This window comes from Equus quagga, unplaced genomic scaffold (assembly GCF_021613505.1).
Source record: "Equus quagga isolate Etosha38 unplaced genomic scaffold, UCLA_HA_Equagga_1.0 HiC_scaffold_1993_RagTag, whole genome shotgun sequence".
NCBI lineage: Eukaryota > Metazoa > Chordata > Mammalia > Perissodactyla > Equidae > Equus > Equus quagga.
The window spans coordinates 465-27400 of record NW_025793056.1 but is presented as its reverse complement, the minus strand read 5'-3'; the positions used below and the strand labels follow the sequence as shown (position 1 = coordinate 27400).

The following is a 26936-nucleotide window of genomic DNA, read 5'->3' as shown; positions in this document are numbered from 1 at the left end:
CGATGGATGCAATTATTGGAAAGTCTATTTTTGGTGGCTAATTTAACATCTTTAAGTTTTGATGTTATCCCTTAACCAAACCCCATGGGAAAAGAAAAAGAAAAAGTGTTTGCTATTTCACTACTTAATTTGGTCATATCTAAAGAATAATTTCTATTTCAGGCTGAAGTTTTGATTTTAATTAAAAATTTACTTTGAGAAAAATGTAGAACTTAGAACACCCAAATTATTTCCTTGCTTATGGCTAAGTGCAAACTGAAAGACCTGAAGCGTGGGAGCTCTGACCTGAAGAGACTGCTGGGAGAGATCAGCATTTCCTGACACGAGGGCCGAGAAAGCATCAATGAGGCCGTTGTTCGCAGCTTCATCTGTAGCAAAAAGATGGCTTCCTCCTAAAATGTAAATACATTAACTAGGTTGCTTTCTAGATAATAAGTACTTGTCACATTTTAGTGATTAATAAGATAATAGGGTAACAAAATCATAGTTTCAGTATGGATTATTAAAATAGACTAAAAGCATATAGGTGTAAAGATTAACTCTGAAATGTTAACTTCAAAATGTCATAAAGAGGTACCTCACTTAAAGAAACGTTAGCTGGCTGAAACTCATCAAATAACCATAGAATATTAAAAATGATGTTATAAGTCATTGTATTAAAGCTCAGAGACTTCACATACCCCTTAAGGGGAATTAATCACTTGTATGTAAGAAATAGTTCTAACCACATTGGCTTTCCAATTTTCCAGCCAGAGTAGATCAGAATCAGAAAGGTTAAATGCCACTATATTGAGTTATCCTGACAATAGCTGGCAGTGAGGAGACAGAAAAATGGTAAGTAAGAGAGACAAGTTCAAAAGAGCAGTATTTTTGGGGGGGATACTTGTGATAAAAATAAATTTTATACTGGCTGTGAAAGCAGTTTGAAATGATGAGAGTTTGTACATCTAAGCATTAAAAAGCAGGTATATATTTGGTAACATTAGAACCAACCCAACACAATCATTGATGTTCATAATTTAAAAATTATGTATTTTCTATGTTTAAGAAGTCACTGAAAACATGTAGCTCTTTTTCATCTCACATCTGTGTATCTAAGATGACAGCTACCAGAGTAAATGTTTATCTAGAAACTGTTGTTATTTAGACCTTTTCAGTTTGAGCTTCTGTTAATCCTGTGCCCCCGCCCCACAGCCTCTGCTCTGGTCTCATGGGTTTCCCACTATCCCTCCATGTGCCTGGCATTATCGTCCCAACATGGTCTTTTTGCTCATGATCTGATGACCCCTTTTCCTTCCAGAGAAATTCAACACCTTGCACAGGGCCCAGCTCAGAAGTCACCTCATCTCTCATGCCTCCGTCCTGACTCTGTACAACCCTGCGAGAATTAATGGCTTCCTCTGCTCACATCTTGCTTTATTCCTGTATATTCCTTTTGTCGTGGAGGACAGTTATCTGATTATGCTATGTGATTAATAGTTTTATTTGTCTCTCCAGCCAGCTGGACTGTGAGCCCCTTGAGAATAGACATCAGGTCTGATTTAACTCTGGTCCCAGGCTCCAGGCACAGTGCCTGCAGAGCAAGAGCTTGAGAGAAGTTGCTGATCGTCAGCCTCTACACTTGTGCATTGCTATCAACGGTCTAGAATATCTATATGTCACCTCTTACCTGTTGTGGTGCTCATCTCTATGACTGCTTGATCAGCAGATGGTCCCAAAGCAATGAAATGAATGATGGCCCCACTTTGTTTCACTTCATCCAGGCAACTGCCTGCAGAGTTATCCTCCCCATCGGTCAGCAGCACTATTTCAGATCCATCTATTTGGGGGTAAATTTCTCTAATTACCTGCAAATAATTACGTAATTTAGAGCATAATTAGAAGTGTTCCTAGATCAAAGACTTATGGGAGATTAGAAAAAATGTACAAAGAAAATAAAAATGTGCAGAAAGGAAGAAATAGCTTCTGTTTTAAAACCATAGAATCTGCAATCAGCAGTCCCTGGGGGAACGTACACATGACTCTCTATTTTGTCCACCTGCTGCAGGGAATTTCTGTTCAAATGAAGCTATATGGGAGCAGGGCTTTGGAACATCCCACCTTGGCTAAGTGACAATGACTGCCCAGTCTTGGAAACTCAGGTCAACCAGGCATGAAAAATATAATTGTAGAATGTGGCATTAAATATTTTTCTGCTCTTTGACCACACTACCCTCTGACAAGCCTTCTGTGTATAGTTTGTTACACATACAGCTAGATGCAGTAAGAATCCACCTCAACATAAAAAACAATCCAAATTAGGGAATCCTGAGAGTGCTCATAAAGAAAGATGGGGAAAGTTCTAAGCACGTCCAAGTTAGAGACCTTGTTATATAACTTTTACTTTACCTGTAATAGTAATAAACATGGAACTAAGCATACTTTTTGTGCTCAGAGAATACACGAATTATATTTATTGAGTATGTGTGGCTTGAACCCTTTTCCTATGAAGCCAAATAGTTTGAAACTCAGAGTTCTGAATCTAGGCGCCTGTAAGAGAGGATGAAGAGAATTTATCCCAGGAGAGCCACATTATTTCATTTCCTCTGACAGCTTTAATTGGTAGTGGCTTCTTGGAGCACCATTTTGAGAAACTGAGTCCAGGCCGAGAGGAAACAAATGACAGATTGTCAGTGGCTTTCATGAACTTGGAGTGGAGGTGTGTGTGGATTTGCAGAAGAGGATTTGGAACGTAGAAATTCCTAATAGAGCAGGTGTCAGGGAACAAAATGACTAGCCTCATTTCAATTTTCCAATGTTTTGAGGCAAGGAATGACTATTATATATGTCACAATATATTTGAAATATGCTCTGACATGCATTACCACCGAATTGAAAAATAGAAAATGCTTTTATACATTTATAACATTTATCCAGCATCCCCATCACACTCTGCCTTCACATTTGAGTGCAAAATGAAGATTTAAAGATGAAGCAGAGTTCTGTCCTTCACCTCTCCCTTTCTTGTATTAGTTTACCCACTGAGCACCTACAGTGTGTTAGTCACTGACCTGGCTACTGGGGATTCAGCAGGAACTATATGGTTGCTGCATTCATGGAAAGAATGAATTAAATTTAAAAATATTTGTTGAGAATGAGTGAGAGACTGGGGAGATACAGAGGTGAGTGACAAAGACACAGCAAATGTATTCTACGGTTCAAGAGAAACAGCCAAATATTACAGTGCCACCATTTACTGAATACTTGCTCCAAGTTACATGTGTTTTATTCTCTGTATAATTTAACTCAAGGCCCAATTCTGAACACATCCCTAGATCACAACCGCACTACCACTCTGCTCCCTACAGTTTATTTCCTGTGGGGCAACCAGAGTCAACTTCATAAATCGTAAATTAATTCTCAGTCTCTGATGCTTAAAGCCCTTCGGTAGCTTTCTGTGGTGCTTAAAATAAAATACAAACTTCTTATCATATTTTTTGAAGCTTTGAAAGTTGTAGCTACTGTCTACCTGCCAATCACATTTCGTAGCCCCTCATTTGTCAGACTCCAGTGTCACTAGCTTCTGTTATTTCTTGGAATAATCCAGTTCTTTTCCACCTCTTTCCCAAGGGACTTTGCACTTTCCTTTCTGCCTGAACCACTGACTCCTTATCCTTCAAATCTTAGCTTAAATGTCACCCTTCAGAGAAAGCCCCAGTGGCCTCTCTACCTAAGGTAGCCAGTGCCCCTCTTTTCCCAGTTACTCTATGACTTCACTCTGGTTCCTTCACAACACTGTCTCCAAAAATCTTTAATTATTATTGTTTTAAATTAATTGATTGATTGATTGATGGAGGTATGATATATTCCCCACTGGGATAGCGTTCACCACCAGGGCAGAAAAGCTTTGCTGGGTACATAAATATATGTTGAATATTAAATTATATTATATGTTTATCCACTACTCCCTACTCTAAACATATGTTGAATAAATTAAAACATGAACAGTCTTATCTGCTGGCTTTCATTGCTGATGAGGTTATAGAAGTCTAGAGAGGTGAAGAGTCATGCTTAGGGTCACAAAGCTAGTAAGTGATGATTGGAGTTTGAACCCAGGACTTCATGTTAGAATTTTATTGAGGGGACAGGAGACTCAAATAACATGGGACTGAGGAATTCAGATTCAATTTTACAGACCCTGAGGGGACAGTGAAGCTTCCTTAGCTGGAAAATGATGCAAATGATACTAATTACAACCTCATATTGACCATTTGGATATTAATAACATTCATAATAATCGTTATTGTGAATTATATATTTAGTATAAATAGATATTGTTCTAAGTATGTAAATATATCATTTCATTTGCTCCTCATAATAGCCCTGTGAAGTAGCATTCTTGTTTTCCTCTATTTTATAGCTAAGGCCCTGAGAATCCAAAGAGACTGAAACGTTGTCTAAGATCACATAGCTAGTACGTAGTAGAGCCAGTTCTCTGAGGTCAAAACTCATGTTGTGACCAGTCTTCCTTACCCAACTTTGACTAACAGTCCCTGCCACATCTGCTTTAAGAGATAAACATCACTTTTCTGTAACTGGATGTCACAGACACTGAAACGAGGATTGGCCCAAAGTGGAATCATACACTTAGCTTGCTTCGTTGCATTAAATGTTGATGACTTTTGCTGCCCAAGCACACTTATTTAACTAACCTTTATTGGGCACTGACTATTGCATGGTAACAAGACAAAGTCCCGACCCCATTGGGCTTGTGCTTTAGGGGCATTTTAATAGTCATTTATTCACTCACCAGTTTATATGTTGACTTAGTGATCCATTAAAAAATCATCAAGACAATTTTTCTGTGGGTTAGTCATGTGCTTCCTAGGATTAGATATGTGAAAACTAGAGAGCAAGTAAGTGCAGCATGCATTTAACATAAAAATGTCTTAGTAATAAAAAAAACTATATGTTTAGTGTGATTTTCACCTGAAATGCCGATTTAATTCCTGCACAGATGGAAGTTCCTCCAGAAGCTGCTGTAGGTAAACTCTCCAAGAGCTTGTTTCTTTCGTTGCTGCTTATTATTTGGATTAAACTACTTTTTTTATAGGCAGTACTATCAAAGTGCACCATCCCCACCCACGATCCATTCTCAATGATCTGAAGCAGGAAATGTTTTGCTGCTTGATTCATTCGACTTAGCCGATTAGAACCCTGAATAAAAAAGGACAAGAAAAACAACCAAGTGTTTTCAACTGGAAAATAATAGCAGATCACATAAAATGAAGGAGTAGAATTAGTTGTTAAGAATTTTCTATCAATAGTAATCAGTGTTATTGAAGAAAGCAATTATTTTTTTAATTGATAAACTTGAAAAATATAGTTGTGTGTATTATGGAAAAAATATAGTATAGTAAGGAAAACAAGCTTTTGAGTAAAGCTGATTGTTGACTGCTAAGCACCCAAATTAGAGTGGAGGGTGTAGTGGGGGTTGAGTTTTAATTGGAGAATGATGACTTACATCTTAGAATCTACCTGCTTACTCCTGGGATACTCTGTTAGTTGTGTCGAGGTGAAGCCAATCCCCAGATCCTACAGTATCTCACCAGAGTATCACAGACTCCAACTGGAGGCTGAAATCTCCCCATCCACTGGGAACTAGACTACCTAATAGATGAAACTTAATCTAGCTGGAGCTGAAATAGGAGAGGCCCAATCCCTACCTCCCCTATTTCCTATTCTGTTCCTACCTCTTCCCACCACTTCCCCACCAACAGATTAATAGGAATTGGTTTTTTGGTAATTCATTAAGACTCATATCTCTTTCCTACATGAATGCCCACCATGTGAGTGTCTTCAAACATTTGTCTTTTCCAATCCCTCAACACCAACTGATCTGTGGTACCACCCCCAACACATGCCCAAATTTCCCTCTGAACTCCCTAGAACCAAATCACAGTAAGAACCTCCACCTACATCCCATCTTTGAGGGCTCTCTTTACTACCTTGCTTTACCTTTACACTTGGCTCTATCTGCACTGTGTCTAGGGGAGGGTGCTCATCTTCTCTCATTCAGGAATGTCATCTCTCCCCAGCGACACGTCCTAGGCACTTATATGTGCTGGTGTCTAACACTCTGATGCTCTTTCTGAAACTCTGTGTTATTGTGGATTATTTCATTCATGCTTTGCTCTTTTCAGTGTCCACAGAATCACCATTTGTTGAAGACACTATTCCTGATCTTCAGCATGGTCTATTCTGCCTCAAATGTGCCATTCTTTTGAGTACCTTATCACATTACATCTGCTCATTTGTAGTCTATTCATTTCAACAATTTTTTATTGAGTGCCTATATGTGATAAACCCTGGTCTAATACAAAGATGAATAAGACTCTATTTCAAGTCCTAGAGGACATGATTCCTAGAGAACATGCTTTCAAGTCCTAGAGGAGCTCCCAGTCTTGTGGGGAGAGAAGTGTGTAATTTAACATAATTTATAGTAATATGAGTTTGCACAGGTCATTATGGGAGACCAGCAGAAGAGCCCTTAGCCTAGCATAGAAGCCTAGCCCATCTCCTCCTGGGGAAATGGGTACCTCTACCAAATTTTGAAGATTGTGTATGAGTTAACCAGGTGATAGAGAAGGCAGGGAAAATTTCCTCTATTGAACTATAAACTCTTTAAGGATATGGGCTTCTACTCCTAGAGCCTGTCACAATGCCTACCATTCAGTGAATGATAGTAGAAAGAACGAATGGCTGAATCTGGTCCTATCTTCGTGATGGAGATGCTCTTTGTTGGTGTCTTTGAGCATAAAGAGGTCATCGATATAAGTGTTGAAAATAAGATAAAACTGTGTTAAGAATTTTCCTGGTTGATCTTGTCCCTTGACTTGAAAGGAGTTCATAAGCCCATAATCTACCTTTTCCTCATATCTGTCAAGTATTTCCAGTAGACAATGAGGGCGAGGTTAGAAAACATTTTCCTATTTCAATCTCTAGTTCTGATCTTCTAACTAAATCTTTAATAAAGGGCCGAAAAGTCCACCTCAATAAAGCCCTCATTTTCTGGAAAAGACAGAGACTCTTGGGTTAGGTGTTTTAAACTCTATCACTATCCTACTTTCATTATGATATTCACTGCCCAACTTGAGGTCATGATCACAGGAAGTGTTGGTACTTATGTCACCATACAATTCACAACAATCCAGGTGCAGGTAGTGTTGAGTGTTCTTAGGCCCTCAATCACCTACCTGTCCCTACATCCAGGAAAAATGGGCTCACAAACTTACCCCCATGCTTCCAGACTTATCAAGAACTAAGCACACAATTCTTTGGCTGATCTTCAGCAATGAGAAGACAGGTGGAGGGGGTGGTTCCACCATAGATGCTGTGTTTTTAAAATCCTCAGAATTGCTGATCACCTCCCATGTGCTTCTGGAATTGCACATTTTGTTTTGTAGGCTTGGAGCCTCTCGGTTATGGTTGTTTTCCTTACAGAATTCAACGACCTAAGGGTTGATAAAATTAAAAAAATTTTTCTACATTATGCCTTTGGAAATCAAGTACAAATCTGAAAAATATTACAAATCTATTCTCCAAGTATGTTGTTTCTTGAATGATATTGACTCAGGAGTCATATAATAGTAAAGTGGATTTTGAGTAGTAAGTAACACTGCTTGAGTCCTTACTATGTACCAGTCAAAGAACTCTATACTAATACATCTAATCTCTCACGTGACCTGCACAGATCTTTTATAAACATGATAACATGTCCTTTGATTATAAATATACAGTCTGAAGCAATGATTGGTATACTTACAGAATTAATTGCTTGCATAAACATTATGGATGCTTTTTCAGTTTGATCTTTCTCCGGGAAGAATTGACAATCTTTTTCATACAGTTTTGTCTTAGAATTAATTTTGCATTCTCTGGTTATACAGCTGTCTCCTTGACACGTATGAACTCTATTTATACCAGTAATACCCGTGGAACACCTGAAAGTATGTGACAGTTAGTCTTTGAGGCAACGTAACGATTAAAGTTTTTTGAAAATCTTATGTTTTCATATCATGGTTTTCAATAATGACCTTTATATCAAGGTTTTTATTCTCATTTATGTAGCACACACATCCTGTTTTGACAGCAAAGTTTCAGGGTTCCTACCAGAGCAGTTATCTGTTTTTCAAGAAGTGGCAGAGGGAAATGTTAAGTGGGCTCTCCAGTGTAGGCGATGGCTGAGTTCTCTGCTGGAATTCAAGCTCCTGCTGTCCTGCTCACACTAATGGCTGGAAGCTTCCCTTTTCCAAACACCTGTCTTGGTGGCCTTGTGATGGTAAATACACTGCAGGCATCTAGACAAGGCCACTTGTGAAACAGTTGCTCTTGGTACCACCTTAGCGTAAGGTTCTTTGTAGATTTCTGTTCAAGAAGATATCCCCAAAGAATGGGATGAGGCGTGGCTACAAGTGTTTTGATATTCATTTGTATCCAAAGTGAAATGTGGCTTGAAGGAAAGACTGAGGTACTGCCCAGGAGAGCAGAGTAAAGAATGGTGGAGGTGTTTTATGCGTATGTTTTACTGCATGGTATTGGCCATAGGTGGCACTGATTACAAGTATGCTGGGATGTGAATATATCCCATCCTTTCAATGTTTCTCCAGTTTTAATCCCAGAAGGAATGACTAGATTTTATTCAGTCATTTAGGGAGACTCCTACATATGTGCATGCTTCTATTGCCCCAAACTCAGTGAACATAATGATGTTATCTATATTAACAATCATGATGAATATTCTGCAGTAGAGACTAGACATGTAGGAGGAATACGATGCAAACAAATGTAGTCAATGTAAAACTCTAAAATATGTGTCCTCAAACTTGGTTCGACGGAGTTGAGGAAGAGCCTTCGCTGAAATTGTATATCTTTCAGTTTGTACATTGTTTATAATTCCTCAGCCCCAGCAAGCCATCTAAGATTGGCTAAGCTGATGGCACCTAATTTTAGATCAACTCCCCCCAAACATTCTGCTTTATTGATGTCAGAACCAAGAGGATTGTCTATTATTAATGGTGATGTTAGATTGGTGTTTTAAAATGAACTGTATAAACTCAAGAAATTCCTTTTTAGTTTCTTGAAGCTGGTTGATTTCTCAGCCCACGTTTGCCACTACTTTCAGCATTGTTTTTTTCATTTTTGTGTAGTGTAAATAATTTTGATCTCCTCGCATATAGTACAGGCTTTTACACAGACAACTTCAGAATGAATGAGTTCTGGAAGCTGTGGTAGAGAGATATACAAATGCGTCAAACAGGCTACCAAATGCTCTTGAAGTTACCTGTATTTTAAATGGACAACCAGCTACTTTAAGGTACATTTTCTAAAAAAGCAGAAAAGCACTGTTTTGTGATATAGTGTTTATTACCTGGATTGGGACAAAAATGAATGACTGGCTCTTGAAAGAAATCAAACTAAGGCAAATAAGAAGCTACAGCCTGAGGTAATTTAAGAAAATTTAAATGGTCATGCCTTGTTGCTTCAATTTTTTTTGACGTGGCGCTGTAGTAAGGCTCATCTTCATTGTACTCGTCAAACACTCCCCAGCGGAGATGGGCCCACTCGTGGACAAACAACCTCCCTGTGGGAAAATATTCCAAATATGTCATCATAATTCAAATGACAAAATTTGCCCTGCAATTATTTTAAGAAACTTTTTTTCAATCAAAAATATTCATATTTAGGTTTTAAATAACTGCCAACATTTATATTTTTGTTTATACAAAAGTATTTTACATTCATTGCATTATATTATATTATGTTACATTATGTAATATATAATCTTTTTATTCCACAACATATTAAATCAGCAAAACATTTATGATGTATGTGCTATGGGTGGAATAGACTGGCCTTTGGGTTTTGGTTTTGGGGGCAAAAAGTCTTAGATATTACAATGGCTTTTGGCTCTACAATGTTCACTCCTACTAACAACATAAAGAGATGTATAACATCTGTGGCATTAAAATTTCATGAAGATGCAATTAGTTAAAAAGTGTCTGTAAATGCTTCTTAGGAGGTTGACAATGAAAAAAAGATTGAAAAACACTGTGATAGACCATAGATAATCTTGTGGGTGTCTAAAAGAACTGATTAATATACAATACTTAGTATATATAAGCATTACTTGTGTGAAAACAATTATTATTAATTAGGTATATTCAGCACTATAGTAGGTACTAGGAAATATAAAGATGAGTAGGATATAGTCCTTGACTAGGATAAGCATAGAGAGAGGGAATCAGAATAAAAGATTTTTTTCCTAAGAATTTTAGAGTGAATGGAAGAATAAAGATAAATCCAAGCTTGAAATGCAGGAAGAAAAAACAAGTGGAATTTTTGTTTTAGCAATATCAGTGAAAACTTCAGAGGAAATCAAATGGAGGAGGAGAGGTTGGAAATATAGCCTATTCTGCTACAACATGTGTTTCTCTAACTCAAATTAACTCATGAGACCTGAAAATAGGGGGGAAATGTCAGTATTACGCAAAAGTCTTTTCTTCTTAAAATCCTTGCTACTCAAAATATGTTCCTTGGACCAGCAGCATCAGCATACCCTGGGAGCTAACAAGATTTGCAGACTCTCAAGCCCACTCTAGATTACTGAGTCAGAATCTTCATATTTACAAGATCCCTAAGTTATTCCTCTACACGTTAAACTTTGAGAACACTGGTTTAAGGTTTCCGAGGCAAATGGAGGCAGATTAGTGAGTATGAAATTATATCCTACAGTAAGGGAGGAAAAAGCCCTCGTGTTAGCTACTGCTCTAGAGTTTGATGAATTTTTAGAAAATTTAAAACTGCCTGCATAAGTGGCTCACTTTTTAGAGAATGTGTTTCCTTCTTAGGTCATGGCAGGTGGTCCTGCCTACAGTACCCACCTCCATTTGCTAAGAGGGTAGATTTCAGGGGCTCTCAGCACACACACACACACACACACACAACGGTAACTATGTGAGACAATGAAATGTTAATTAGCTTGACTTTAGTAATCATTTCACTACGTATATGTACATCAAATCATCATGATGTAGACCTTATAACCTAAATTTTTGTTAAAAAAAGCAACCCCTCTGACTTAGAATTCCCTTCCCATCTATATCATTGTCTCAGTTCCCACAAACCCTATTCTCATTTATGAAAGCATTTCCTCTGTGTGTGTGTGTGTACTTTTAATATCTGCTATGATGGCAGCATCCAGCCACACTGAGCTGCTGCCAAGGGTGGTCCAAATGAGCTTCCTTGGTATCTATTACTATTGTTGTTATCATTTTTATTACAAATTGCATAGATTTGGGGACTGTCTTCTTAATCTTATTTTTCAAAAGCCTTGTTGTTTTTAGGGCATTGTTTTGCATAACGTGAGTTTTTTCAAAAACATATGGGTCCCATTATAGTCAGCTGTGGGCTTGGGTTGAGGTTGAGGGATATGGGAAAACAACAAGAGCTCAGGAGGGGACCTTGGCTTTAAAAACTGTAGAACATCCTCCTCTTCTAAGACAGCTGGAGGTGGGGAGAGATGAAGGTGGACACGAGTTTGGAAGTAAAGAGGAAGAAGGTAAGGGCCTTTATTTTCTCAAAGAATCTGTTGCTTGATGGGATTGACAAGAGTGACTAGAGATCTTGAGAAAACTGGTAGAAGTTTTGCAACAGCTGCTGTGGGGAATGAGAGAAAGAGCTGAGAAGAGGCAAGTAAAAATATTGTTGAGTAGCTTTGAGTGCTTCCCTGAGCTTGGAAGATGTGTTTTTGTAACGACACCAATTAGTTTTGTAATTTTCTTTTATATCTTGGAAACATATTAACAGGAGCCAAAGGAAACTACCTGGAAACTCAGTGCACAGGACTTGGCAAGTTGAATGAAACATAAGGATAAGAGTGTTGAGCTATTTATACTTGTAGTTGAATTGACTTTCTGGACATGCCAGATAGGAAAGAAAGTATAGCTAGAAGGGCACAAGGCATTAAAAGTGCCAAGGAGAGCAAACATTGTCAGGCTAAAGTATGGGGAAAACATAAGATTGGGATGGAGTGAGATGACGTAGCTTTCAAGACTGCAGTGGGATGGGGCTGGCCCGGTAGCCCAGTGGTTAAGTTCCCACGTTCCGCTTCTGTGGCCCGGGGTTCGCTGGTTTGGATCCCAGGTGCGAACATGGCACACTAGTCAAGCCATGCTGTGGCAGGCTTCCCACATATAAAGTAGAGGAAGATGGGCACGGATGTTAGCTCAGGGCTAATCTTCCTCAAAAAAAAAAAAAAAACAAACATTGCAGTGGGGAACATGTCCAGGCAATGATGAGGACCAGAGCCAGCTGAGTGTTTAACAGAGACAAGAGACTTCATGTGTGCTCGTTGAAGGGCAACAGAAGAGGGAGATTCTGGAGTATGCAGATTCAGGAAGTTTCACTGAGTAGTGACATGTGCATTGGGCCCTCTTTTAACAATGATTTGCATTTTATGTGAAAAATAATATGCTTTAGTTCATTTGAACCAATGATGTTAACTTTTAGATGGAAGTAGATGAAACTGTCACTTTTATAGGTGAAAATGATGACTTAATGACAAGTTCATCTGGTTCAACCAAATAAGTTGAATAAGAGTATCGGCAACTAGCAGCCTGTGAGTGTTTTCTCTTGGCCAGAAACTGGCATCTTGGCTCTTTCCAGCTTGCCAGGCATCTGCCTTCCATGGAAACAGCACGTGATTGATTAATATCTGGCTGTGAAGAACTGGAAAATTAAAACCTAAAAATATGCCAAAAGAAAACATTTATTACCGTTGTCCTGTGTTCAAATTTCTGTAGACACTGTACTGAGCATAGTTACGTGGATTATCTAATTTAACGTTCACAACAATTGTATAAAGGAGAAACTCCTCTATTCACCATTTTACAGGAAATAGGCACAGAGAGGCTAGGTCACTTGTCCAAGGTCACACACAGCTGATAATTAGGGGAGTCAGGATTTGAACCGAGGGACTCTGGCTCCAAGGCTTGGACACTTAAGCTGGATACAAAACTGCTTGTTGGAAGCACTGCAAAATATGTGTTTTAACCAAAATTCCTACCTGATGGTCCATATTCACTTTCGTTTTTTCCAAGTACAAAGTTGGGGGTGAGATGAATGTATTCTCCTTTCTCTCCACAGGCAGTGAACTGCTTGGTGTATGGTTCATCCTTACCTGGGAGGGTAGGTGGTGCAACTAAAACATCAGCCTGAGAATGTTTAAAAAGATTTTTAAACGATCAGAAATAGAAATGATAGCATTTAGTCAGAACAACTCTGAAACGACCAGTTTGCTGTAAAACTGAGGCGCAGCAAAAATTATAATTTTTAAGAGAAACTTTTTGACTCACGTGTTCATAGCTTTCACGTTTTGGCCTCTCATATTTAGAGTTTTCCTTCCAATTCTCAGGAATTAATATTGAAACATTTTTGAAAAAGAATCTTTTTTCTGTGGCTTCAAACAGGTAAGTAGACGCTGCAGTCACCATGTCCTATTGTTAAAGGAAACACATGTGAGGATGGCGAAGTGACAGTGAAGTAAATGAACAAGTGTTCGTCATAGGCATTTCCCAACTTAAGAGTGGATAGAAAAAGCAACTTACTAATGAGCAAGGTCTCTGCCTCACAATTCACTTGGCCACCTCAGTCCAAAATTATAGCTTCATTCTGCACATTAAAGGTTGAATCTTCCATAATCCTTCATCAAAAGGCAAATGCTCGTGTTTGGTGTTAAGAGAAATTGTATAAAATGATAAAGGCATAGACTTTAGGGTCATCTGCTTGGTTCCAATACTGGCATCAGCACTTTCTGGCTGATAGGGCTTCGCCAGTTTACGTAACGCTCTGAAGCCCAGTTCCCTCATCTCTTAAATGGAGTATTGCAATCTATCTTTAAGGTTGGCATAAATATGAAATGAGTTGTATGGTACTCTTCACATAGGCAGTCACAAACTGGTTGATGTCATTACTGTTTATAAGTCGTAGTAGAGAACAGCCTTAGCTGATGCAAGCTAAGGAGAACATTCTGTAGGGACTGGTCATAGGAGAGGATTTTCATTATACTCCCACTGTGCAGGAGAGGCAGCTGGGTTGGGATCCTAGAAGGTGGGGTGACGGAAAATTCATAGGAGAGGCAGAGCTTTTTGATCCTAGGCAGAGCTTATTGCTCTGCCAACAAGCTGAAAATAATATCACCTTATACTGTTCAATATCCTGAATCCAAAGATGCAATGATTAATGAGAAATAGTCCCTCCCTAGAGCTTACTATCTAGATGGGGAAATAGATGGGTGAAAAGGTCTTATGGTAGATGATCAAACCCACTGAATATTTGGGGGACCCTGGATGCTAGATGACGGTGTCATCCTCTTCATCTCACTGGCAACATCCCAGTCAAGAGTGTTGTTTCCTTCAAGGCAGGCTCCAGTCCTCCAGGGTGCTTCCTGACCTAACATAAGCCCATCATAGAGCTGTTCTATTTCAGGAGTTCCAGAGCTCTCTACCCTGTGTTCTTGAAGAGAGTTCAGCGTGCTGACTGTAATGTACTGAGGAGATCAGCAAACTGATTGGGTTCAGAGCCATGGGATCAATCAGAAGCCAGAGTGCAGAGAACTGAAGGCCCAGAGGACTGGCTAGGAGTCAGGAAAAGGCCTTCAGAGAGCTCCTAATCTAGATAGGAGGTTACTTCATCACTGGCCTAGAGCAGATGAAAGAATTCTCTACCTGTTCCCTAGGGATGCCTCTCCCCTTTTTTTTGTTTTGGGGTATTTATGTATCAACCAGTTACCTTCTGCTTGAAGTGATGGCCCCTTCTGTGGCTATGATATAAAAGCATATGTGGTTGTTTGAATTGTGCTACTGATTGGAGAATAGTGTGGCTGCACACAATTGTGTGGCTTGTGTTTTGTACAACTCTGAGGTATTCCATTTACTTTGCTGTCTCCGTAGCTCTGCACAACCCACTTAGGTATTAGAATGTCTTCAGATCATGGAGGGATTTCATTGACCCTAAATCAAATGGCTGTGATCTCCTAGGATATATTAGGGGGACGACTGACGCTTCTCACAGGCTTTCCAAGCAGAATTCCTGTCATATTCTTTCTAAATTTCTTCTCAGAATTCTTGTAATATCCTAGCTTGATCAAAGAAGATTAAGACATCAATGTTTCCAAAAATAAGTAGGGACACATGAATAAAAGGAATAAGAAAAGTTGGCAAGTGACATTGCAGGTCATAAATTAATAGTCAATTCAGCATAAACTTATTATGATCAGATAGTACCTCAGGAGTAGGGTTATGTCCAGAAATTTGCTTCCTGGTTAGAAAAATGTGTGATTTCTGTCATCTTATACAAGGCCGAATGCAAACCCACGTCTGTCAATCTTGAAAGCCCACATGCTGGATCTCAGTTTTATTGTGCTACTAAATATGACCTTGGAAAAATCATTTAACTTCTCCAACCCCATTTTCCTCTTCTGTAGAATACAGATGAGAATGTTTCACAAGATGGCCTAACAATATAAATGCAAGCACCTTGCAGAGGGCTGGGAGAGTGTTAGGAGATGTGTAATCTAGGCGTGTCCACTAACAGTTGAATGTTTGCTTGTAATGTCCCACAGAGGACTGTCCTAACAGTCACTGTTCCTCTACAAATAATCCTTCCAAATACTGATTTAAGAGGTTCAAAATATTTTGAAACTGATCAGCTGTCCCTGAACACTTAAAAAGCCATCTTTTAGGGTCAGCTATATTAACTGCTGTTCAAGCCTGTGTTCCTCGGTAAAGGAAGCTTTGCCTTTCCCTAGGTATCAGTAAGTGAATACCACTGTGCTGCCAGAGTTTACACAGAATGAGTGCTAAATGGCAGCCACAGAAGCACCTGCTCACCACTGAGGTCATGCCCATCAGCTTCTGGTGGATAATAACACCCATGGGAGGGCTAAAGCGGTGAGCCTAAGACACAGTAGTGGAGGAAGGAATTAGTAACTGTCAGGGACGGGGGACCTAATTCACATGGCTGTAACACCAATCTCTTTCTTACATGGAATGTGAGAGGTGGAAGAAACTGTAGAAATCGGAGTCCTTGGTTCAGTCCTGGAGACTCTCTTCTCCATCTGCACTTCCTAGTGAACTCCTTTATTCTCATGGCTTCCAATCTCGCCCACACACGGATGACTCCCAAATTTTCATCTCCCCCCAGATTTTTCCCCTGATGTCTAATAACCATTCTCAAAGTCAAAATGTTCAAAACTAACTGCTGATCTCTCAACTGCCGAATTTTCTTCATATAACAGTTTTTGCCTTCTCAATTACTGAAAATTCCATCCTTCCAAGTGGTCAGGCCAAAACCCTTGAAGTTGTCTGTGACTTCTATCTTTCTCTCCTCCCACCTCTACCCCCCGCACATCTAAACCATGAGCAAATTCGTCTATGCTACCCTCCGAATATGCTCAGAATCACCCTCTTTAGTGATCTCTACCACAATAGCCCTGTTGCTAGTCACCATCACTTCTGACCTGCGACAGCTTCCTACCCAGTGTCCTTCTGCACCTCTCTGCTGCAACAGATCCTATACAGGATGAGCAGAAGTGGAAACCCTCTCCAGAGTTTCCTCAACACTGCCTTCAGAGTGATCCCCGAATATGCAGGAGACAGCACACCCCTCCTCTGCTCAGAATCCTTTCATGGATTCCCATGGCACTCAGAGTAAAAGCCCCAAAAGTCTTTCCAGTGCTCTGGGCCCTGCCACCTCTCCAACTTCAGCCCACTCCGCCCTTCCTCCTGCTCATTCGCAGTTGTGTCCTTGGTCTCATCAAGCATGCTCTCACCTCCATGCCTCTGCGCCTGCCGTTCCCTCCCCAGAGTTTTCAGTGGGCTCTTCCCTCACTCATCTCAGGTCTCTGCTCAGATGTCACAGCAACAGTGAGGCCTTCCCTGAGTACCCGACATGAAACAGTAACCCACATTCTCCCCTACCCCAGCCCCACCAACGCTCCCTATCCCCCTTGGCTGATTTATTTTACTCCACAGCAACTTACTACCATCTGACCTGCTACACAGTTACATGTTTCTATTATCTACAGCGGCTGAAAAGAGTGTACACTGCACGAGGGCAGGGGCTTTTTGTTCACTCTTGTCTCCCCCTGACATGCTATAAACATTCAATAAATCATTGCTTAAAAATGGACAAGTTCAACTGCTTATATACTGAGGAAGACACTGAGGATCAGGGAGGCCCTGTTCCCTGTCTTGGGTCTTATGGTGAGAGAGGGTAGAACCTCATCTAGAACCTGCAATTCCCACTGACATTCTAGCATTGTCTTCACTGCACCACATGGCTTTTAAGCTCCCTGGACCATTCAGAATTTTCTATAATAATTAACTATTAACTTCTTGTCTTTTCCACAATTTTAACAGAAGTAATCTCATTTCTTCCTTACCTTTATCTGTTCTATTATTCTTCCATCTTCTGGCACAGCAGGGTCTATAGCAATGATAACACCTTCGTAGCCGTTGTTATTCAGCTGAACGAGGGAAGTATCGGACCCCTGCAGAAGCTGGAGGACTAAGAGAAAAACCACACTTCTGAATAACCCCATTGTTGCTCTGAATTGTCCTGAGCCCAATGTCGGTTTGTTCAAGAGGCTTTTCTTTCACCACCTCTGTCTCTCTCTATATATACACTCCTAAACGTTATCATTGTCGGCTGCTGTGGGACGTTGAGCGTATAAAGGTTATTGTTATATACACGGAAAACGTTTGACTTTAGTGTACGCAATTGTTTTATTGTATGTTACTGTAAAAGTGACTGAAGCACAGAAGACGTCAAATCTTTTTATGAAATACCTTACACATCTTTACTTGGGAATTCTTTTCTATTCTTTCTAATTTCAGCTAATTTCCTAAAGGTAGACATATTCTTTTATTCTCTGTAGAGCGTAATGTGAAAATTAATAAAATTTCATAATGAAATGAACAGAAACAGTAATGTTAATGTTGTTCTTCAGTATTACAAAGAAATTTAACTATTACTTAGGTTATTTACCAAGGGTTTAAATAATGGAAGAGGATGTAAGATTATTAAATATAAGTAACACCAAATTAGATAAGATGGCTTTGAAACCCAAATTAATAATTTTAAATACTTTGATTAAAAAAGATTTGATGAAGTTATTAGACTAAATTTTAAAAAAAATCCTGCCCAAATAAGAGTGTTTTTATACATATATGATGCTTGTTTTTATACAAACATATCAAAAATGTCTGGTAGCGTGTTAGTACTGAAGCAGAGTGAATAATATTCATACTTAACATCTATTCAGTGCTTACCAGGGCAAAGATTCTCTCACTTAATCCTCACTGCAACTGTTAAGGTAAGATTGAATATTATCTTCATTTTATGCATGGGGAAACTGAGGCACACGGTTTCAGTAACTTGCCAAGATCACGTAGTTAGTAAATGTCAGAGTCAGGATATCAACCCAACATTCTTACTCTGAGCCCACATATTTATGTTTTATGAGGCAAATAGTAAGATTTAAAAGAAAGGAGAACAGGGGCTGGGTTAGGAGTTGTGATGATGAGTCAAGAGTGTCTAGTCCTAAAGCAAAAGGAGCCAGTACCCCAAACCCAAAAAGAGAACTGAAAATAGAATAGCACAACTTGTCACATTCTAAGATAGAGGCTTTATCATACGTGCCCAGATTCTGCCCTCTTAGGCTGCCTCGCACACCCTCCTTCCAGCCCTCAAGTAAATTACAGGATAACTGTACATTCATGGAATTAATATATTTTTCAAGATACAGCATGGAGCTGTTACACTGGCAACCCCAGCAGGACCGTGATTACCTGGAGTGGGTGGGCCTGGGTGTTATCAAATGCATCCTAGGCAGTCTTGTCCTGGTTGCCTCGCTGACCTTGCTTCCTATGCCCTCTGCCTCTCCCTAAACTCCAGCTTGGGGGCTTCAAACAAACCAAGAGTGCTCCCATCCCATAGACTTGGTGCTCAGGAAAGTGGTTTTGGCTGAGGGATTGACTGAGTTAGTGAAGATTATCATTTTAAGGACCTATCACAACCCTTAAACAGGAACTTGTCCAAGCCCTTTGAAATGTTGGAGAAACCTGGGGACTCAGATCCTCTCCAGTGTCTGGGGAGTATCTAGGTTATTTTGAGGAGATGCCATTGCTCCCTCAGTAAAATCAGGAAGCTCATGGTTGTGAGGTTAGAAGAGAGATCTTTCCTCTTTGCCAGAGGAGTTAGGAAAAGCTCCCTTCAAGCACTGGGCACATGCAGCCCCATGAAAATAGACGAATATTTATAACAGTCCCCATCTACTTGTTCCTGGGGGCACAGAAAGGAGTGACGCTTCGTGGAGCCTGAAAAAGGACCTTCGGAATTAGTGACAAATGTATGCCCTTGGCTGGTTTTCCATCTATCTCCCTTGCTGAGTGTGTAATACTCTTCCTAAAGAGAGAAGTGGGAGCTGCCGTGGTGTCTCAGAGCCATCCTTGTCCATAACTAGTCTGCCTCTTACAAGGACCACTGTCTCCATCACCTCAACCTCAGGTAGACAGTCTGGACAGACACTGGCTGGTCACAAATCAGAAAGGACTGTGCTAAGTGGGTCCAAATCAAATCCTGCTCATGGAAACAGGCTCACACAGGGCACTCAAAATTATTGGGTTTCCTTGTCTACTACAGAAGGAGGGGCTTTGAAAAAATCCAGCTGTTATCCAACATACCTAACTTATGATTTCACCAATATTACTGTTATAATGATACCACTTTTTTTTTTAATTTTCTCAATGAGTTGATTGAAGATACATAAAGAAAATAGTAGACTAGGTAGATGAACATGGCAACAATCCTGAAGTTGGTGTGTGCATGCATGAGGTTAGGAAATCATGTGTATGGGAGCTCATATAATTATCTAATTCACTTTAAAGTATTAAATACAAATTAGTAATATGGATTAGCTATAACTTAAGAATTCACTTATTGCTGAACATTCATAGGTATTTCAGTTTCCAGTTGGGGATTTCATAACGTGACAGAAAGTGCTCTCCCATACCTTCACTAGCCCCAGAAATTTTAACATTTAAAAATTAGTTTTGTACCTTTGGTTATTATTTTTGGTGGTGCTCATTATCTTATTACTTCTTCTTTTATCATTAGTCATTACTTTCACTAATTTTTACATTTACACTGTACTTCTTTTCGTAGCTTCTCAAGGAGATTGCTAGCTAAATTATGTTTATTTATTTATTTTGTTGTTTAGGAATAAATGCTAAAACAAGTGCATTGAATACCATTTTGCCCATGTCCCACAAGTTTTACTAAATCATGTTCCAGTCTAGACAATCCATTTTGTTCCATTGATGTATTTGACATTTATTACCTCATGCTTGGAATTTTAATTTTGATTTTTATTTCCTCTGTAATTGTACACTAGATTGGGGATATTTGTAAAATTTAATGCTGAGCCTGTTTTGCTTAAATCCTCCCAGTGTCCTTAAATATCATAGAGTAATTTCAGATTTGATTATGTTAATCTTTATTTCACTTTTTATAAGATCTCTATGCTAATATATGCAATATTGCAAAACTACTAAATATGTTTTTTCACAAATTAGTATGCATTGTTTCTGCATAAAACCTTATGTACAAAACGTTTATTAAACATCAAAGTTTTTGTTAAGTTTTTTCTTCAGATCGTTAACCCCAAAAGCAAAGTAGTTGGTAAAATTTGTTTAGTAATTGATTCCAGTGGGTAACAGGTTCTGTTACGTAGTATTCACAGTTTAGGTGGGCATTTAGGATCTTAGGAGAACCTACCTGTTCTCTGTTAATAATTCCTCATCCTCCTCTCTTTCTGTCTCACACAGATATTTTGTTGGCTGTCATATGTCATGGTGGATTCACATTTGAATGAGTAACACTGTTTTCCAAGAGACATAAAGGGAACAAGTTTGTCCTTTTCCATGTTAAATTTATCATTGGAAGGAGAAGTTCCTTATGTTCCTCACAAGGAGAATGAATATGCCAAGGTAAGAAAATTAGATATTAATTTTATGTTCTTTTTTCCTTTTAACATCACATCCCAGATTTTCCTCTTCTCTGGGAATTTAGCTGAACAACATTGAATTCTCCAGGGAGAGTCAGACTTATGATTACCAGGGCGACAGAGAAGTGTCCTGTCATAGGACTTTTAAATCATGGTCAGTGACATGCTAAGAGAGTAATAGCCAGTTTCTTTCTTTATGAGAGGTGAATTGGATTATTTTTATAGAGGCAGGCATATGGTCTATAATTTGACTTTTTATTTCCTGGAAGGAATGATATCTGTAAATGTTTCATTTAAAAAAATGAAAAGAGCTTCTTTATGAATTGCAAGACTGAATTACTCACCCTTATATGATTTTCTGAAAGCAACGCTGAATTTCTGTTATTAGGAGGTATTCACAGAATGTAGGGTATAAAATAGCTTGGAATTCATCATGTGAGACTTAGTTTCTTCTCCTTCTCGTTTGGATCTCTGTCCACAGTGTGTGTGTCCTGTTCTAGATTCCTTGCACTAAGCATACATAGGTCAGGGTCCTGTCCTACCTTCTAGAGGCAGGTCTGGAAAGCAGTCTCTCTTTCCCCTGCTGCTAGTGTCCAATTTGTGTGAGGTTCTGATTCCCTCTGTACTGAGGCGGAAAAGTATCTGCTTTGCAGACTAGGTTTTGGGGATGGTGGAGGGAGTATGTTTCTGAGTTCTAGATTTGGAGAGCAGCATCAGAAATCCCAATTGTGGCTTCAGGTCCAGTCACATTTATTAGTCCAACTTCACCATCGATATAGCCCAAATTGATGGTCTGACTCCTACGTCTATTTCCAAGTCAATTCCTCACTCTGAATCTAAAATGCCTGTTTTTCCTTGTTTTTGTCATTTTAAAGCCCAGTACATCAAATAGGGAGCAATTTGAAATCATGTTCTTGGACATTCTTGGGACATGACACCATCAAGGGGTTCTTTTTGGCCCTTTTTCTAGTGTCCTTTTTGCTTTAAACAGAAAGTTTGTCTGAAGAATTTTGGCCCAGGAGTGAGTACGTACAGATTCATCTATTCACGTGATCTCTATAACCCATTCTTCATGAATACAGGGAATCCTACAAGGATTAGGGAGAACTAATGTTTACTGAGTCCCCGCGTGAGATGCTCTGATTGTTACTTCGCTTTAACTCATTTAGTTTTCATAATCACTCTTCAAGACCGGTACTATCATCCCCTGACTATATATGGTGAAATAGACACCAGAGATGTTAGGTAAATTGTCCAAGTTCACGTTGTCTGGAGAAGGGAGAGTGTAGGATTTGAACCTGTATCTGTCTCTACATCCTGCCATGGGCGGCCGTGTTTTGCCTGGTTGGTTACACCTTGGTAGTGGACATTCTTGGTGCTCTGCCCCAATCCCCTCCTATCCCTTCTACTCTTCCTGTATGCTCCTTCTCCCTGGGTCAGGGTGCTTTTGCTTCCAATGGCCCACACCAGCAACTCTTCTCTGGAGGATGGCTCACAGGCTACTGGAACTGCTTTGCCCATTTGTGCAGAGAGCTAGAGGGTGCTTCCATCCTCCCAGGTTGTCTTTAGCCAATGACTGATAGGTGCAGGGATATGAAATCTCTGTGCCTTTGCTTGTGTTGAGACAAGTCCCGAGGTGTAAGTTATACACTCGAGATCCCTGTGGGATCAGCCTGATGCCCCCTCTGTGGGACTTTGCCTGTAATCAACACCGCACTTGACTCCATTTTCCCTGTCCTGCTTCCCCTCCTCCCACACCTTTTCTCCTTGAGAACTTCGTAGTATACAAATCCTTGTCTCAGGGTCAGCTTGTGGTGAACTCAGCCTGAGATAGGGTGTCATATCTTAACTTCTCAAATAATATTTATTAAACACTTAATATATCCTAAGCACTATGTGACATTCTTTAAACCTATTAACTCATTTAATCCACACAACAACCCTATGAGTAGACACCATTTCTGATTTTACAACTGAGAAAACTGAGCCTTGATAACTTGCTCAAAGTCACACACCAGTAGTGTCAGAAGCAAGCTGAAACCCTGGTCTGACTCCCAAGCCATATTCATAACCCCTATGCCGTACTCCTCAAGGACACATCATTTCCCCTGAGAAGGAAGCCAACTCATAGTAGGTCAAGTCCTCCATCTGTGGAAGAATTCTACAAACAACAGATGAAAGTTCCAGTTCAAAAATCAAATTTTCACATATTGTACAATTTTCTTTTTGTAATAAAAATTTCTGTAATTTGGGAGAATGAGAAAGTTTGTCTGGGCATAACATATTATATAACATGCCATATAGTCTTTACAGTGGTCCTTTGAATATTTTATGGAGTATTTACTTTGTGTTAAACTCAGACGATAAAAAGGGCTGGCCCTTAAAAAATCCCCTATTTAGTGAAGGAGACTGACCTATGATGAGTGCTGTAATAAACATATATATGGCAGTAAAGAGTAAGGAGCTAGAAATTCTGAGTCAGGTCTAGAGGTGGAGTTAGGAATCACATTTCAGCTGAGTCTCTAAAGAATGGATAGGATTTTAAGGTTTTACTTTGTCTTATTTTAATTTAATTCAGCTATACTTTACTTTTATTTTATTTGTTTATTTATCTTATTTTATTATTTCATGAAGGAAGAGCACATCCCAGCGTTATGTTTGAAATAGAGGCCAAGGTCACAGAGGTAGAAAATGATCTTGACTTCTAGTTAAAATTCTGACACAAAGACCTAGATCCTGCTGCGCTTGCGCTGGTGGGCAGGATAGCAGCGCTCCTTTCTCTGATTGATTGGTAGAGTGGCTGAGTCACTGTTGTCTTTAAATGACAGAGAACTTTTTCCAATTATAATATTCACTTCCAAACAGTGATTGTTTATATTCATAGTTTCGTTAAACACATGACTCTAAAATCGAGGTTTCAATTTTTCAAATGTTTCTAATCTGGAGATGAGAACTTGGAGATGTTAATGGCAGCCCTGGATAAAGGAGAGTGATTTCCAAACTGTGGATTAAATTTCTCCAGAGCACTCAAATTTGTTGAGATGGGCATTCAAATCCATATGCATACACGCATTCCTTTCCAAGTCACAGGTACTAGAGCTCTTATCCTGTGGGGCAGCAATGAGACAGTCGTTGAGAATATAAGGGTTTGGAGTTGTGCTGTGTGAGTTCAGACCCCAGCTTTGTCATTAAGTAGGTGAACACGGTTAAGCTACTGAACCTCTCTGTGCTTCAATTTTGTCATTAGTAGAGTGAGGACAATAATAAACTTGCCTCAAAGAATAGTCGTGTATTAAAAGAATTAAATATATGCATACATATGGGACACTAGAACACTGTGTGACACATGGTAAGTGCTCAGTAAATACCAGTTATTATCATGTATGTGAATTGCGAAAGCAGATCATTCACATTTTTTGACAATAATAATAATAATCTTTACTGGATTATTTCTGGAAAAGCTGGGGATCACTAGTCTACAGTAGATCATTGCTTATTGAAAGAAGCTTATCTCAGTGGATTACCTAGGTCCTTAGTTCTTCCTCTCACTCGCTTTCCTGCCAGCTTTTTTGTCCATACTTCATATATTGGTACCTCTAGCCTATATGTATTCATTACAAGTGTTTTCAGTTGTAAAACCGAATTATTTGTGGCCTAACCAAATATGGATTTATTTCCTTACAAGGCAGTCCAGGCATTAAGCAGCAGCTTAATGATGGCATCAAGGACACAGGATCTTTCTATATTTCTTCTCTACTAACCTTAGATTGGTGGCTTTTTACTCCTGATCATACGCAGCTGCTACAGCTAGAGGCCCTGTATCCATGCTGTAAACAGAGGAATGCGCTGGCCCCAACAATCTTTGCTCTTTTATCAGGAGAGCAAAAGTTTGCCAAGAGCCCCAGAGATTTCAATTTCCGCCTAATTTGCCAGACCTTCTGATTGTTGACCTCATGCATTCAAAGTGTAGACTTGGACCACCTGCATTGGCCATCTGGTAGCTTGTTAGAAATACTGTCTCAGACCTACTGAATCAGAATCTGCATTTTAACAAGATTCCCAGGGGATGCATATGCACATTAAAATTTGAGAAGGACTAGTGTTCATCATATTGACCATAGTTGACATATTTTGACTGTGTGCGTCTGATGTGGATGCAAATGCATTCTTATTAATCACCTCTCTGAAAAGGTACAATAGGCCTATGATGGCAGCCCTGGCACCCACATAATCCTTCATGCTTAACCTAGTTTCTTTGCTAGACATTTATGCCTTTGCATCTCCTTGGTAGACGTGGCCTTGGTTCTTGGTACAAAGTCCACTTGTGCCATTAATGTCTTGTTATGGCTCTCTGAAATTTCTTGTATAACTTGCTCAGATGCTTCTCTTGTTCCTGGCTGATCCTTCTCACCTGGGGTAGGGATGGTTGGGAGCAGAGGTTCCTCTTTCAGTGAACTACTTGCCCAACTAATTGTTGGTTGGGCTGCTTGCTTTTCTTCCTTCTGCCTATATGTGCTTCAAATTAATCAAGTTCAAAGTTATTATTGAGGTTCTTATATAGTGAAATATGTTGCTTTGTGTATTTGGTTTTCCCTCTAGATAGAGTGCAAAAATTTAACTCTTTCCTGCACACAAGAGATATTTTTATTTAGGAGGTTGTCAAAAAACAGATCAATTTTAATTTTCTTTTAGGCAAAGAGTCTCTCACATGAGTCAATAAAAAATCTGTTCCATTCCTTTTTAAGAGAAAATTTGGGGAGGACAGTGATTAAAGGAAATATATCTGTAACTTCATAAAGTTATAATGACAATAGCATAATACAAAATGTTTTAAAATTTGCCCCTAGATTTTAAAAATGCAGTTGGTAAATAGTATGCTTCTTCATTAACATGCTATTGACTCTTGGATAGCGTTGCCTGGAAAGCTGGATAAATGGAATGAAGGTGTAAACAGAATAGGGTCAAAATGAACTATACAATTAAACAGAGAATGAATAAATAAATAAATAGTGAATTTTGCATAGTAACCACAAATCTCCAGTATGTCAGCACGTCCATATCACCATGCATAAATGAAGAGAATATTATCCTGTGGGAAGTGTCCCTCATTCATATGATTTCAAAGACATTTTCTTTCAGTTTAGGACTCAGGAGTAGTATGAGATTTAGAGAGGATCTAGAGTGACCAGAAAGATACACGCTGGACAAAAGGCCCAGGAACTTCACAATGAGCTACGACTTCACACGCATTGGGATGGCCATTATCAAAAACACAGAAAATCACTATTGGTGAGGATGTGGAGAAATTGGAACCCTGTGCATTGCTGGTGGGAATGTAAAAGGGTGTAGCTGCTGTTGAAAGCAGTATAGTGGCTTCTGAAAAAAATCAAGCATAGAATTATCATGTGATCCAGCAATTCCACTCCTGGGTGTATACCTCAAGGAACTGAAAGCGGGGACTTGAGCAGTATATGTACACCCATGTTCATAACAGCATGAGTCACAACAGCCAAAAATGGAAGCAACCCAAGTGTCCACTAACGGAAGAATGGAGAAAGAAAATGTAGTGAATACATACAACAGAATGAGATTATTCAACTTTGAAAAGGGAAGAAATTCTGACACATGCTACAACATGGATGAACCTTGAAACAATTATGCTAATTGAAATAAGCCGGTCACAAAAGGACAAACGCAGTATGAGTCCACTTACATGAGGTACCTAGAGTAGGCAAATTCATAGATTCAGGAAGTAAAACGGTGGTTCCATGGGCTGGGAGGAGGGGGGAATGGGAATTGTTGTTTAATGGGTATGGAGTTTCAGTTTAGG

At 39.3% G+C, this 26936-nt stretch overlaps 1 protein-coding gene across 1 annotated transcript; it reads right to left on the bottom strand.

Annotated features, from left to right (window-relative positions):
* Positions 1-285: 285 nt before the first annotated feature.
* Positions 286-17641, bottom strand: LOC124232061 (calcium-activated chloride channel regulator 4-like; the record flags this gene model as incomplete). Its single annotated transcript, XM_046649038.1, has 9 exons — positions 17483-17641; positions 13395-13535; positions 13106-13253; positions 9514-9622; positions 7805-7982; positions 7275-7493; positions 4969-5196; positions 1670-1847; positions 286-392 (listed from the first exon to the last, which is right to left on the bottom strand). Coding segments are annotated over exons 1-9 (1467 nt in total), but the record flags the coding sequence as incomplete, so codon positions are not given.
* Between the last annotated feature and the right edge of the window lie 9295 nt (positions 17642-26936).